Raw genomic sequence first — 13,568 nt, forward strand, 5'->3', positions numbered from 1 at the left:
CTTTTAAAGTAGCACCTCCTGCCTCAAGTAATACATCTTTTAGTAAGTGATAGCATCATTTACTTGGTTTTTGTCTTGATAGCATGCGCCGCATAGTGTGAAAAAACGCTTTTTCTAAACATTATCCATCATATCATATTACAAAATCTCTCTCTAATGCCAAGAAATCTGTGATGAATGATGATGGAAGTGTCGTTAAACTTGTGTGACATACATAGATTAATCAAGGACCGCTGATGGACACATCCATAGGCTGCATGGAGCCTGGATGTTGGTTATCTCCGTGACCCTTGACCCTAGTTACACCCTTCCTGTGGCAGGCTTGACCTCTGCAATGACCCCACTACCAGACTTATCCACTGATGGCATTTATTGTCATGGTCCATTTGCACTCAGCCTGTCTATTTGGGGGGTGATGGAGGAGGATTTAGGGGGTGACCCTGTTCTCCTAAAAGGCTCCTGAGAGTCTGAATCATGGCAGTAAATTTTCCCAGCATAATGGCAGTCTTTGGCCTTTGGACACGCAACACTTAGGGCAGGAACGATGGAAAAATCCTTCATTACTGAAGCTTCTTGAGCACATCACGACAGGTAACATATCCGAGGAAAAGTCATTATGAGGTATTTTCTTCAGTTCTTGGTCACCAGGAGAACAGAGGGAATGTTTGAACACACTGACTAACATCATTTTCATCAGAATGAAATATCCTGCGATAATGCATCTTGATATTTTCACATATTTCACTCAGGTATTAAAATGTGTCAAAAATAAACTGGGATCTGGGCAGAAATTGATGTTATTTGATTTTGTAGTTTTATTTTATTTTGAGGTTAAAGCAGTTATTCGCAAGATATGCGAATGAGGGGATCAGATCTTAAAGACATATTTTGATCAACTGATATACATATAAATGGACATGTCATTGACTCTTGAGCATTTGCATTCATTCTTTCTGATTAGATTTACATCTCTTTTCCTTTTTCTCTCTACCTTTCTACCCTTTGTAAATGTCTTTCTAACTGTGTTTCAGTTGTTTTTCCTTTTCCTCCTTTGGTGTTTCCACTTTCTGTCTCATCTTCTCTCCTTCCCTGTCCCACTCTGTCCCTGTCTCACCCATAAGATCTTGTCTTTTTCTTCTCCCGACAGCTCAATGAAAGAGCTGCAGTGATGCTATCTGTGCTCTCCGTGCGTATTTGTGTGTGTGTGTGTGTGTGTTGTGTGTCAGACAGATTGCTTCCAATAAGACTGAGGCCCCCAGGCTAATGTCACAACAGTCCTAGCACACACTTCCTCAGTCAGCTGCTTGTGCGGTAAACAGAGCCCGCGGTGCCACCAAGTCAATCCAGTTCCATCAGAAGATGCTCCCTTTAGGAATATGAATGTAACGTATCAGTACGAAATGAACTCGACTGAAACATGATGGACAAAGAGCAAAATCAGCTTCATGAACATCTCGGAAACAGGTCAAAGTATGTCTCCAGGAATGATGTAAAGGGATAGCACAAAGAGGAAAAACAATATCTGAGGTGATCGTACAGGAATAACCAATATTTTGATGAATATGCTCAATCATTCAGTATTTTTGATGTTCAAAAAATGGTGGTGTATATGGGGATTATTAATCAGAGATTTAAAAATGGTTTAAGTTTTCACAATTCTTTTGTAATTCAGGGATGATGATGTGATTTGGAAAAACGTTTTTTTTTCTTTTCCCCGTGTAGATTCACTTCCTGTCGAGTTAAACTGCAATCAGTCGACTCCAAAAATAATTTCCTTAAAGCAAGCAAAAAATAAAAAATCACATAAAGCATAGCTTGAAATATTGGAAACCTTTCCTCTGATGCATTCGTTTTTATCAGTTAAGTAATACGTCTGTTAACTCTCTGGAGCCTTGCTTGCCTGTTTCGAGGGCACCTTCAGAGAGCTTCAGCCTCCCCCAGTATATTAAAGTTAACAGACACTACAGATGACAATGCATTAAAGAAAGTGCTTGTCAAAGGAGATCAGAACCCGCTGCTCTAAATAGGTCTGACATCTGAAACAAATTGGCTGAGTCCGTCGAGTTTTATCAGAATGTCAAAATCTTCACACAGCAATTTGACTGACACACGACTTCCATTTCAAGTCGCGTGCTTGATATTCTTTCCTAAAACACTTTTATTGCCTATCATTTGGTCACGTGTGGTCAATTGCAGGACTGTATGATTAACTGAAATCTAATCGAAATCACCATCTGGCCCACAGCTATCTTAATAATTGAAGGGACATTCATTTGGATAAATGGTTCTGGCCTAGATCCCCCCCACCCAAAAATAACACCATAATTATCTTTATGTTGTGATTGCTACAAAAAATGAAATACAATTGTAATGTAAAACAAACCATTTGCTGTAAACTGCAGTAGCGAGAGCAATAATGACTCAATAATTGTACGTTGTTTATTCTGCTGTTAATAACTGTGATGTAGATTTTTTTTCATTCATTTACTATTATTTTACAGAATGATACTACCAAATTATTCCATTATTACAGTCACAAATACACCAAGCTTGCTTTTAGTGGAAGCTTTTCATGTTTTTTTTTTTTTCATTTGGAGTTTTTCACAGGCCTTATTATGAATATGAACAAAAATGTGCAGCAGGTTAATTGGAAAAATTGCCCAGATGTGTGAATGAGAGAGTGAATTGCGATTGACTGGCAGTCAGTTCAGGTTGTACCCGACCTCTCTGCCAATGGCAGCTCAGATAGTCTCTGGCATCCCCTGGGACCATGAGTATGATAAGTGGTAGACAATAGATGGATGGATATGGAAAAACAGTTCATACATCCATCATAAAAAATCTAATTTTTAGCTGATGAATCATTCGACAAAGCATTGGCTTCCCAGCATGACTGCCTCTCTTGAACTTCTACTTTGGTCGTAAAGTTGAAAAGTAAATTTTATTTTGCTTGAGAGTGTTATAGGATTGCTTGGGTGGAGTCAAGCTGGAGGGATAAAAACTCTCTCTTCAACCAAAGGTTGAGGTTAAGACCTTGGGTCAAGGTAAGATTCTTAAACCTCTCGGCCAGAAAAGAAATTATATTTGAATCCCACGCCGGCCTTTATTTCTGACTCTGATTGAAAGAAAGGAAGGAAGGTAGAGCACTGGGCCGGCAATTCAGAGAAACCTTCATTTGAGGTAATTTAACTTATCATTTTAGTTGTGACCTATCAGGAGATTGAGGACAGTCACTAGAAACATCATCATGATACAGATACAAGATTCTACACTGTACAAAGTCTAATAATGCTCACCAGCATGTAAAATTCAATTTAAGTACACAGAGAGGGTATTGAAAATCAGTGAAGTGGTCCTTTAAGTAATTTGTAATGCTAAAAGCTCTTCATTACAAAATCCGCCAAGACGTTGTTAAACAAGAGGCAGCAGAGCTGCTAATCTCTATAAACACATTCTGCATATGAATGTAAAATCTGCTGGCAAAGATTTTAGGATTTTCATGTATTTTGGTTTTAGTCACCCAGGTTCTGACCAATCAGGTTACAGTGGTATTTGGTTCCATGCATGTAAGGAGTGTACTGAGCACAATCTCTCAGCCCATTTGCATCAGCTGTGTTTTACCACAGTTATTATAATGTCTTCCTGAAAGATCTGATTATCAGTAGACAGCTTTGTGTGCATGTGTATGCGTGCAGGCTTGTGTGTGTGTGTGTGTGTGTGTGTGTGTGTGTGTGTGTATTCAAATGCATCCCCTCATGCCTTTGCTCTGTGACCAAATAAACTCCACATGACTTCCCTGACCAATAATGTTGTTTTCTTAAATTACTTTTATCCTCTGCAGTTTGTGTTAAATACAATCCAGACATGTGAATGAATTGCTCACAGCTAATGAAACTACAATAAATAATTATATTGTGTTATTTTGCCTTGTACCAACAGACATCGGTTTTAAAGCAATCTGGCCTTCCAGAGTTGTTTCAGACTCCCAGTAGTTGTTGGTAATGATCAGAGATCAATGACTGTTTTGTACATTTTATGTAAAACCTGCAACCAATCACAGATGGAAGAAGAGGTGAAAGAACCAGCTAGAGTAACAGCATGGGGTTACAAAATTTAAAACGAAAAGAAAAAAAATGTGAAAAACAACTTGCAGCTACTGGATGCTTGATAATCAATCAGTAAATACACCATTACGGTCCTTAAATCCACCTTGTGAACGTCCCAGATACACTTCCAGTTGAGCCCTGAGTCGCCATGCATTCCCATGTGTAGCGAGAAACAACCCGGTCACAGAAAAGTCCTCTTGCAATTCCAGCCTCATATTTCAAGTTGCAAAACAGATCATTAAAATAAACAGGGAGGGCTTTAGTCATGACCAGGATTTTGGCTTATTGCACTACAAGCACTTAAACATGGCTGCTGCCCTTCATGCTAGAACAGCAGACAGTCTTGTTTCTTGAAAGTAATATCAGCGCTAAAGAAAAAGGAATGCTAATCAGTGCTTGGCTGAAGTGGTTGCTGAAACGGATTTGATGTGCACCCCCGGCATGATCACTGCACCTTCGGCAAGCTGTGATGTCACACTAATCACCGTGATATATGGAACGTAACCAGAATTTCTAATTACATCAGTAATTGAAGAGATTATGTGTTAATTATTGTTAATGGATTAAAGATAATTATTGCATGCGTGATGTGTCTCTCGTGGATTGCTGATAGCTGATTTTTGATTTCAGATTCTTGGCAGGAAGCTTCAATGAAATTCAAATGCAAACTGTTGTGACTGATGCAAACTCAGTTAAGTGCCATGATGAAATGATAACTTGCAGTATTTTTTGGTCTTTCAAATTAAAACAACTCACTTGACACCTTTCTCTGTAACCAAAGAACTAATTTCAGAAATCATTATAATATCCCACATAGTTATCCATTGAAACTATGCCTGGATGAATGGAAACAATGGGTAGGCCAACTGGAAAGCCTATCTGCCTCTTCATCTCTTCTGTCTCCACGTCAAAATGACACATGTCCAATCCCATTTTTGTGAAACAGGCAAAGAATAGCTAAATGACATTGAAGCAACCAAGACCAAAGCAATGTGTTTTTTTTTTTGGATTGTTTTTTTTGTTGATGACGCAAGTTTTCAAATAGGAAATTGGTGAGTTGTTCAGTTTGGGGAAATAGATGAGACTTGCCAGTGTCTGTCACAGAAACAAATATGGATGTCTTCAAATTTATTGATGAAGGTCCCCTGGGTCCTTTCAAAAGCATTCATTTTTTTCATTAATGTTGCTGTATTCCGGTAATATTCTTGAGTATTCTGACTTTGTTGGTAGACCAAGTCCCCCATTTGAATCGCTCTTGCTTATATTTGAATAGGACTGATACAAGCATTCATAAGAGTGACATTTTACTGTTGGGATTTAAACACAATTGGTTGTAGGTAGTCATACAAGGCTACATTTTGCAGACTGAGTGATTCTTTCAACATTGAAATAGTTAAAAATCATATCTTAATTCCTTATTATCAGAATACAGGGATTTGGCCCCTTCCCTTTTAACTTGCACATTCCAATTGCTAAATTAGTATTTTTGCATTCATTTGTGCAGTCATTTGACTCAAACAAACGCAGGAGCAAAAATGCACCAATTGACTACAATAGATCAGTGTCATTCACATAAGACAAGAAGATAGTCCTCTAACTATTTGAGTAGATTCAAATGCACTGTCCTTACCTTCTTCAGATGTCCGTTCCTGGTGCCCAGAAAGACCACACTGTGTCCACTGTAGATGTAGGAGGTCACAGAGGTCAGCCTTTCCCTGCCCTCAATGAACACCGTCCGACCCGACACCAGCTGTGAGCCACCTAAAGGCTGGTTAATGTCAAGGCCGCAGAAGTGATCGTCAATGGGAACCGGCTGCAAGGAGAGAGGGAAGGGGATGGGGATGTAGAGCAAGAAAACATTAAAACATGAAGTTAGCATGGAGATGTTGGGAAGATTTGAGGTAAATGGAGGGAGAGGTGGAACAGGGAATTGAGAAGGAGATGGAGGGATGAAGACAGATATCAGAAAGTGGGATGTGTTAACAAGAACCAAGGAAGGGCTTTATTCCGAGGCTATGAAAATGAATTTTAACAAGGTAGACGCATACAGAGAGCACAAAGTGACTACCGTTGACACTGATATGCATAAAGCGCCACTTCCAGGGTTAAAAATGTTACTTCAAACGCGTTCTGGGATGCCGCATTTATCAACAAGCCCCTGAGCAGGTGAATTCACCGAGCAGAGTAAGTTGGCTGCACGCTGCGTGTTCTGCACCTGCTTGTGTGATATTTGATCACTTGATCTGACATCACACAAACACACCGCACAAGAGTTGTCAGGGTTTGATTAAGCATCAAAGAGGCTGCATGCTAAGCAGGCCGGTTACATCTATTAACAGGCACCTCCGGTCTTTGCTAATTGCTTGTCACTACGTGTGTAAATCTTCCTTTTTTCACCAACTAATTTCTTATTTTTGCACCTTTCTTTTGCACATATTTGCTCCCAAAGTACTTCCTCTTCCACAAACAACCTTTCTGAGCAGTACTGAAAATTATCAGCCAAGTAAACAATCTCCAAAAGGCCATGCTGGGTGGGGAACAATGAATGAATGGCTTTATTTTCAATAATACGCACTGAATGCACAATAGATACACAAATAGCTATTTATTTTTAAGGTACTTTATTGGTCAATGTAGCCAATTTATGACTAAGTTTTAGGCACCTTGTTGTGATAATTGTAACTCTTAAGGCCTAAAAAGGAAAAAATATCATACACCATTGCACTTCTGAAATAATATTTCAAATGAAAAATACTCTGATTTTTTCATATCAATGCACCCGACAATCAACAATTTAAATGTTTATATGTAAAATTTAAAACAAATAAGAAGGTTGTTCACCTACTCAGATTTACACTCTTTTAAGTAATGTTGACAATGATAGACAGAACAACCTGTGCATCTTTACTTAACATTTCTTTGCTTAATGTATTATAGGTACTTTTATTTTGGTTTGTTTGAAATCTTATATTAGACAGCTTAAATCTGAGATCATATGCCCATACTAATGTTTTTCTGAATTAAGGATACATAAAGGGAGTTCAGACTGGCTCATCCTCAGTGTTACAGGGTAAAAAAATCAATACAGTTCAAGTGAGGAATGTTCTACACACATCTCTTCTATTTTAACCTTTTTTTTTCAGTGAGGTCTTTTTTTGAGCCTCGTAGTTACATTTCCCACCTGAAAAGTGAGGGGGCAGAATAATTACTCTGATACATATATAAAACCCTTCAAAGAAAGCACATCATGGAACATCGCTCCAGATTAAAATATCTCAAAAAAAATATTTGTGAATGTGATTTCATCTCAGTAACTTCACTGATGCTCAAACTTTAGTCACAGCACGGCATCAGATGAAAGTCTTCACTTTCCAGAGGAAATGTCACGCTTTTACATGTCCTAAATGACTTTGGGTTTCCCCTAAATTCTTCTCTGCTGCAACCATGAAACCAGCATTTGTGATTTCAAGTTAAATGTCTCAACTGCTATTAGATGCAATGACATTTCACACACCGGCTCATGGTTCCCTCAGGATGGAATTTATCCGCTTCAGTGAGCTCTTGACTTTCATTCTAGTGTCACTGCAGGACTGCATCTAAATGTAGGTTTTAATTGAATTTCAATGAAACGGGCAGATGAAGGAACGTGTGATTAATCCGAAGTTCTATATAACATCATTTAATTAGTTAAAGTAGGGTCATTTTCAGAGGAATGACATTAAACCTTCACAGAAAGTAACCCAATGGTAATTTGAAAAATAAAAGAAATGAAAATTTGTAACTTTTTTAAGAATTTCGGTTTGCAAAATCTCATGTTATTCAATCCAGCTAAAAGATATATACAGGTGTGTGTGTGTGTGTGTCTGTCTGTCTGTCTGTCTGTCTGTCTGTCTGTCTGTCTGTCTGTCTGTGTGAGACAGAAAGAGTATATACCTGACTGTGAAGTCATGCCATGCATTTCATTTATTCATACATCAATGTTAAAATCCTTTGAGTGCATTGGCAATTACTGACATACATTAATCGGCATAACACTACTTATCATAATAAAAGAGTTACCTAGAATTAGCAAGAAATCGAAGAGTGTTAGAATTGTAAGAACTGAGATAAGTGGATAAATGTAGGATAATTTAAAAGTCAGATCAGTGACCTGCTGATTGCTTGCAAAAATATAAAATTAAACCAATTCTCATCATGCAGGACCCAATCTCATTTAATGTTGATGTTTTTGATGTGATTTTCCATACCTCCAATATTGTGAGGGATATTAATGTGGACAAAGTCACAACACTATTTTTCCCCATGTAACCCTGCCCTGGAGGAGCTCATGATGAAATACCTCTGAAATTAATCTCAATTCACATCACGATATTTCCATCCAATTCCCACTGTTATGCAATCATGCTGACCGAAAGTTTTAACTAACTTCATTAGCTGAGAGGTAGATTATTTGTGACAATGTCGGACTGATGTTGGATTATAAATCAACCACATCACAGATGCCACTAAAGCAAATAAAATCGTTCTTACAATGGGGATCTTTGGTCTTGATTAAGAATCATAGCAGCATCCATGTGTAAAACTATAGCAGGATCTATAATGACATTTGATTTTTAATCTTTAATTCAAAAATGAGAGAGTAAAGAAGATAAACTGGATGCAACCAGCGCTAAAGCTTTGCATTTAGTCTATTTAAATTCCAAGTTAATTGCATAATGGGAATGAATTATTGATTGTTAGAGTACCTCATTTTATTTTCAGCCAATATGGTTCACCAGATTTATTGCGGAATCAACGATTTTATCCATGGAAGCAGCGAATATGGTATATGTCATTGTTTACATTGCTTACTCTCAGCTTGTTTCTATGAAAGGTGCTCATAATGTGGTTTTTATAAGGAGCAGACTTGGACATTTACAAGTAAGGCCTTTTCTGGAGATCAAGAACAGCTCTCGGAGGGGTTGAATACTGCTGACAGCAACAAGAGGAGAGGGACGGAGATGAAGCGAGAAGGGGAGAGAAAGGAGGGATGAGAGGAAGGCGGGAGCCCAGGCCCAAACCCCTGAATGAAATCAAAGCTCTATACAAAACTCTCTGATTAGCATTGTGGAATTAATCTCTTCCAGCTCCTCCGCTGTCATGGGATCCTGTAAACCTGCATGATGTTTCAGCGTGTGGCTCTTACTGTCTGTCTCAGCTGCATTAGCGTCCACAGGATAATTAAAGAGCAAACTTTTCCGTTTTTCCCGCTACTGTGTGGGTTTTCCTTTATATTTTGTGTGTTTAATCAGGTTAATCACAAGTTTAAAGTCCCCCTCTGGATTTCTTCTTGTGTGTGCAGCTAAATGTCAGGGTACAACTTGTAGAGGTGATATATATGTACTAGTCTTAAAGCTAGAAGACTTGTTTTCAAAGCTTCCATTTTCTCATGTGCTTATTTCATTGTCAAAGACGCCAATTCTCGTCCAATGTTCAGTGTCAGTATGTATTGTATGGAAGGAATGGAATGATGACTGCAAACAAACTGTCAAAGCAGAAGACACGCCGGGAAAAAAGTTGCGTTTAGCTGACAAAAACGGCTCTCTGAAACGGCCTAAAACACACCACAACTTTAACGTTCAAACTAGACCCGTAAAAACTTGCATTTACAACCCATTGTATTTTCTAATTTCAAAAAAAGGTCTTCACGGCAACCAGGCTAATTTCCCCAAAAGTTGGTTTATCAGAAAGGAGATGGGCAGGTTGTATTTCCTTTGGCAAAAATCGCTAAATTTAAGAAGCTCATTGTTATACACCATTGCACGTGTGTAAGGGATCATTAGCTGCTATCCAATATCTACTTTAATAGTATACAGTCCACCTACCGCCTTGGTGCATCGCACGTCCTTTCCCAACAGCCAGTGCAGCTCCAGGTTTCCCTCTCCGTGGTAGCAGGACTGCAGTCGCTCCTTAATGCGCATGTTGATGTCTTGGATGGTGAAGAGACACAGAGCTGAGTGATCTGGAGGGTCGTGATACTGCTTCTGTCCCTTGGAGAAAACCGCATAGAGCACGTCCTCCTGTGCGCTGATATTCAGTGACTTTGCCAGAACCCTGCCAGCCTTGGACAGGAAGGCCGCCTGCAGCAGACGGTACTCCTCGCCTCTGTGAACACACCCTACAGGAAGTGACACGTACGAGTGAAACTTCTTGTCACCTTTGCAGAGGCGAATGATGCGAGAGGTGTAGAACAGGTCTCCGGGGGACCCCCCCGCGGGCATCCCATTCTCGGGAGTCTCCGGCTGGACGGTCATGAAGTACACAAAAGCGCCACTCGCGAAGCCATAGATGTAGTAGATGTCAAAATGTGGAACAAGAGCCAGGGTGTCCGAGGGGATTTTAATGAGGGATGATACGAAGTCAGTGTGAAGCTCGTAGTCAAGCATGGCTGAGGATTCTGGGTCACGAGGCAGCTTGCGGCTGGAGATTGTCGGGAAGTAGTCCTGCTTGCCTCCCACGGCTGTGCCAATATACAGAGTGGCGTCCTGACCCTGTGAGGGCACCACGACTCCGTACATTGTTCCTGTCAAGTTATCGCTGGACAGATAGTGTTCTTTTTTATGTGTTGGCTCCCCAAGGATGAACAAGTCGTCAAGCCTCATCAGCTTGCAGACGCCTTGATAGAGGCTGCCGCACGCCAGAAGTCGGTTGTGTGAGTAGTCGATGAGCAACAGTTTGTTTATGTTGTCTGTCAAGGCCAAAGGCTCTGAGCATGGCTGTACTATGAGCGGGGGGTAACACGCTTTGTTGTCGTACTCAGGCCCCGTATCATGGGACACAAGAAGAGTAAGGTTAGCCGACAACTTGTAAATTCGGTTTACCGCTCCAATGTACAGCGATCCGGTGGACTGATGCACAGTCAGGTGGTTCAGCGACCACTCCCTCTTCTCTGATTGGAAGTTGTTGAGAGTCTGTCCAACAGTAATCTTTTGATTCACAGAGATTAGAGTCAATAGCCAGAGGGCTACGGGCCATGACATGGCCTTTAGAGAGCTGTGACTTTTAGTGAGGCAGCAATAAGTCCATCCTTCATCCAGGCACGTTCCCATCCCCACAGGGCTCCGACAAATATCAACCTCAGACAAATCACCTGGGACGAAGTGTCAGGAAGAAGCAGGCTTAGTGAAAAAAGATGAGCTCTCCGTCTCGTCCTCTTTAAGTATTCTTCATATCACTCTGAAAGAGAAAGGAGACACATTTATTTTTAATCTTGAGAAATCCTTGCTTTATTAAAAAGTTGAAAAAAATGTGACCGGGGTTTCATTAGATACTAAAAGCCTCGAAACATCTCTGCTTGTTTTTTCTTTCAATCTCTATTTAGCCAGACACATGGTACATCAAAGAAACAAGTAAGCATCTGTTCAACCCGTCTCTCCATATTTACTAAAGAGGGACTAATGTTCCCCCTATCAACAGGGGGGCTCATTATATTCGCTTCTCTGTTAAAGAGAACTAACTCTGGCCTATTACTTGAACAAAGCAGTCACAAGATTTCATTCTGTTTGGCTGGCTAATTAAATGATGCAAATGTATTAATCGTGGGTCCGAATTTTGGGGTTTCCTGTTTACCTCTATCCCCCCGTCTCGTTCATTTAAATGGTTGAATCCAGGAGGAATTAATCACTCTCCACTGCAGCCAACATTCCCAAATTAATCAGGCTTTTTCCAGGGATGGCAGGAGCCATTAGAGATTCAGAGTCAGGCTGCAACAGCCCTTACGCTTCCCTTTTTAATTTCATTAGCATATTTTATGTAGATACTTCAAGGGGACAAACAATGTCCCGCCAACTGAAGGATGAATGGGTCAGACACATGGGAAAGAATGATGTGTCTGTGCTTTGTTTGCATGAATATTCTGTGTGATTAGTCAGGAGCAAGGTGTTTTTGTTTTGTTTTTGTGCAAATGAGAAGAACAAGTTAGTTTTAGGAGGAAAAATGTCAATGTCAAAATGAGGCCTGAAGTACAATGAAAGCAATACAAGTAGGGCTTATAAAGTGGGTTCATTTACCGGGTGGCTTTATCGAAGGAGCAGCGAGCAAACCTCCCCGAACAGAAACCTACTTCAATTTAGCTCTGCTGGCCCAAACCCAGATTTCTTAGGTTGGCGTTCCTGGTCATGGTAAAGGTTAGATGTAGACAGCCATGTAAGAGCCTAGCATGAGGGGTTGGAGCGCTGGGAGACGCTGTACATCCGTTGACTAACTGGGCGTCTGACTGAGTTGAACGAAAGCCAGCGTTGAGCGGATGATCTGACACTGAGACAGCTGGGTCAACTCCAGCTCCGCTCCAGTATCCCCTGTCCATCTGTCCCAGCCACATCTCCACACAAGAAACACCTTGGCCTACTCATTTCGATTATTAAGGTAACTTCATCAGTAACTGGCCACACAAACTGCGCATGTCCTGAGGTGTCCAAGGTTTTTTGCCTCCGGTCCAATTCAGGTCCTAATTTTGTATGTCTGCTGATAGTAAATCCCAATCTATAATGTCTACAATGCATTGAGACATAAAAAGTGTCTTATCCATTTGATATTTTTTAACAAAAAGGAAAGTAAACTGACCTAAATGAAATAGTTTTTGTATCATAATTCTTGTTACTGCAACAAATAAAGGGGTCTAGCCACAAACTGTTCTCAACTGTAGCTAATTGATGTAAAACTAATTTTTGGCTTGAGTTTGTGCTAGATAAAGCTGATAATATCAGTTATGTGTGTCTTTATCAGCCATGATCCTGACCACGGAGATCGGCTGAGGCTGTCAGCTGAAAGTTGGATGATCCTCGTTTCTCAATGGAATGTGAAAATGTGTGTTTGCTACTTGGCCTCCTCTTGCAAAACGGAAAATTTTAACAACAGTGCCTTAAACCTGAAAATAAGGCATTTAGGCTTTTAGTTCTCTGTACCATACACTTCATTCTCCTCATCTTTGACTGCTTATTTTCTTAAATGCAAATTCACCTGCACATGATGGCAAAAGCAAATAATTCTGGTCTAAACGTGTATTTGAAATGTATCAATATTCATCAATTGACACCCTGAGTTAAAACAAAAATAGCCATGGTGACAAGCTCTAATGCAGCATAAAGGACTCCACTGTGCTAGGACACTGACTTAATTATGTAAGCTCCCATATCTCCCATGTGGATCACATGTGACCTTAGAACTATAACGCCAGTCCGGAATGTTTTTTTTTTTTAAGGTGTTTCTGTTTTTTAGTTTGTTTGTTTGTTTGTTTTTCAAATAAATTGATTTACTGGTCCTGGAATACTGTATCAGGAAGAAGTCTACAAAACAATTTGGGCCATTACTGATGCTTGATTGCTCATTACCTTGGTTTTATAATTATGCTTAAATGCATTTGCTCCTTTGGGGCACTGAAATGAACAGCGCAAGTTCAAGTATTGGATCGGTAATTGTCCCATA

The 13,568-nt window shown here is 40.0% G+C and overlaps 1 protein-coding gene across 1 annotated transcript in view; it reads right to left on the minus strand.

Annotated features, from left to right (window-relative positions):
* LOC147232836 (plexin-A2-like) overlaps window positions 1–13,568 on the minus strand; it is a 106,516-nt gene that overhangs the window by 79,425 nt on the left and 13,523 nt on the right. Inside the window, exons 2-3 of the mRNA XM_086149954.1 lie at window positions 9,971–11,321; window positions 5,737–5,919 (exon numbers count right to left, since the gene is read on the minus strand). Coding sequence (XP_086006080.1) covers window positions 5,737–5,919; window positions 9,971–11,194 — 1,407 coding nt within the window. The 5' untranslated portion in view covers window positions 11,195–11,321. The remainder of the gene's footprint in view (window positions 1–5,736; window positions 5,920–9,970; window positions 11,322–13,568) is intronic.

The sequence above is a fragment of the Fistularia commersonii genome, chromosome 7 (assembly GCF_037954325.1).
Source record: "Fistularia commersonii isolate RoL2024-O1a breed Wild chromosome 7, RoL_Fcom_v1.0, whole genome shotgun sequence".
Taxonomy (NCBI): Eukaryota; Metazoa; Chordata; class Actinopteri; order Syngnathiformes; family Fistulariidae; genus Fistularia; species Fistularia commersonii.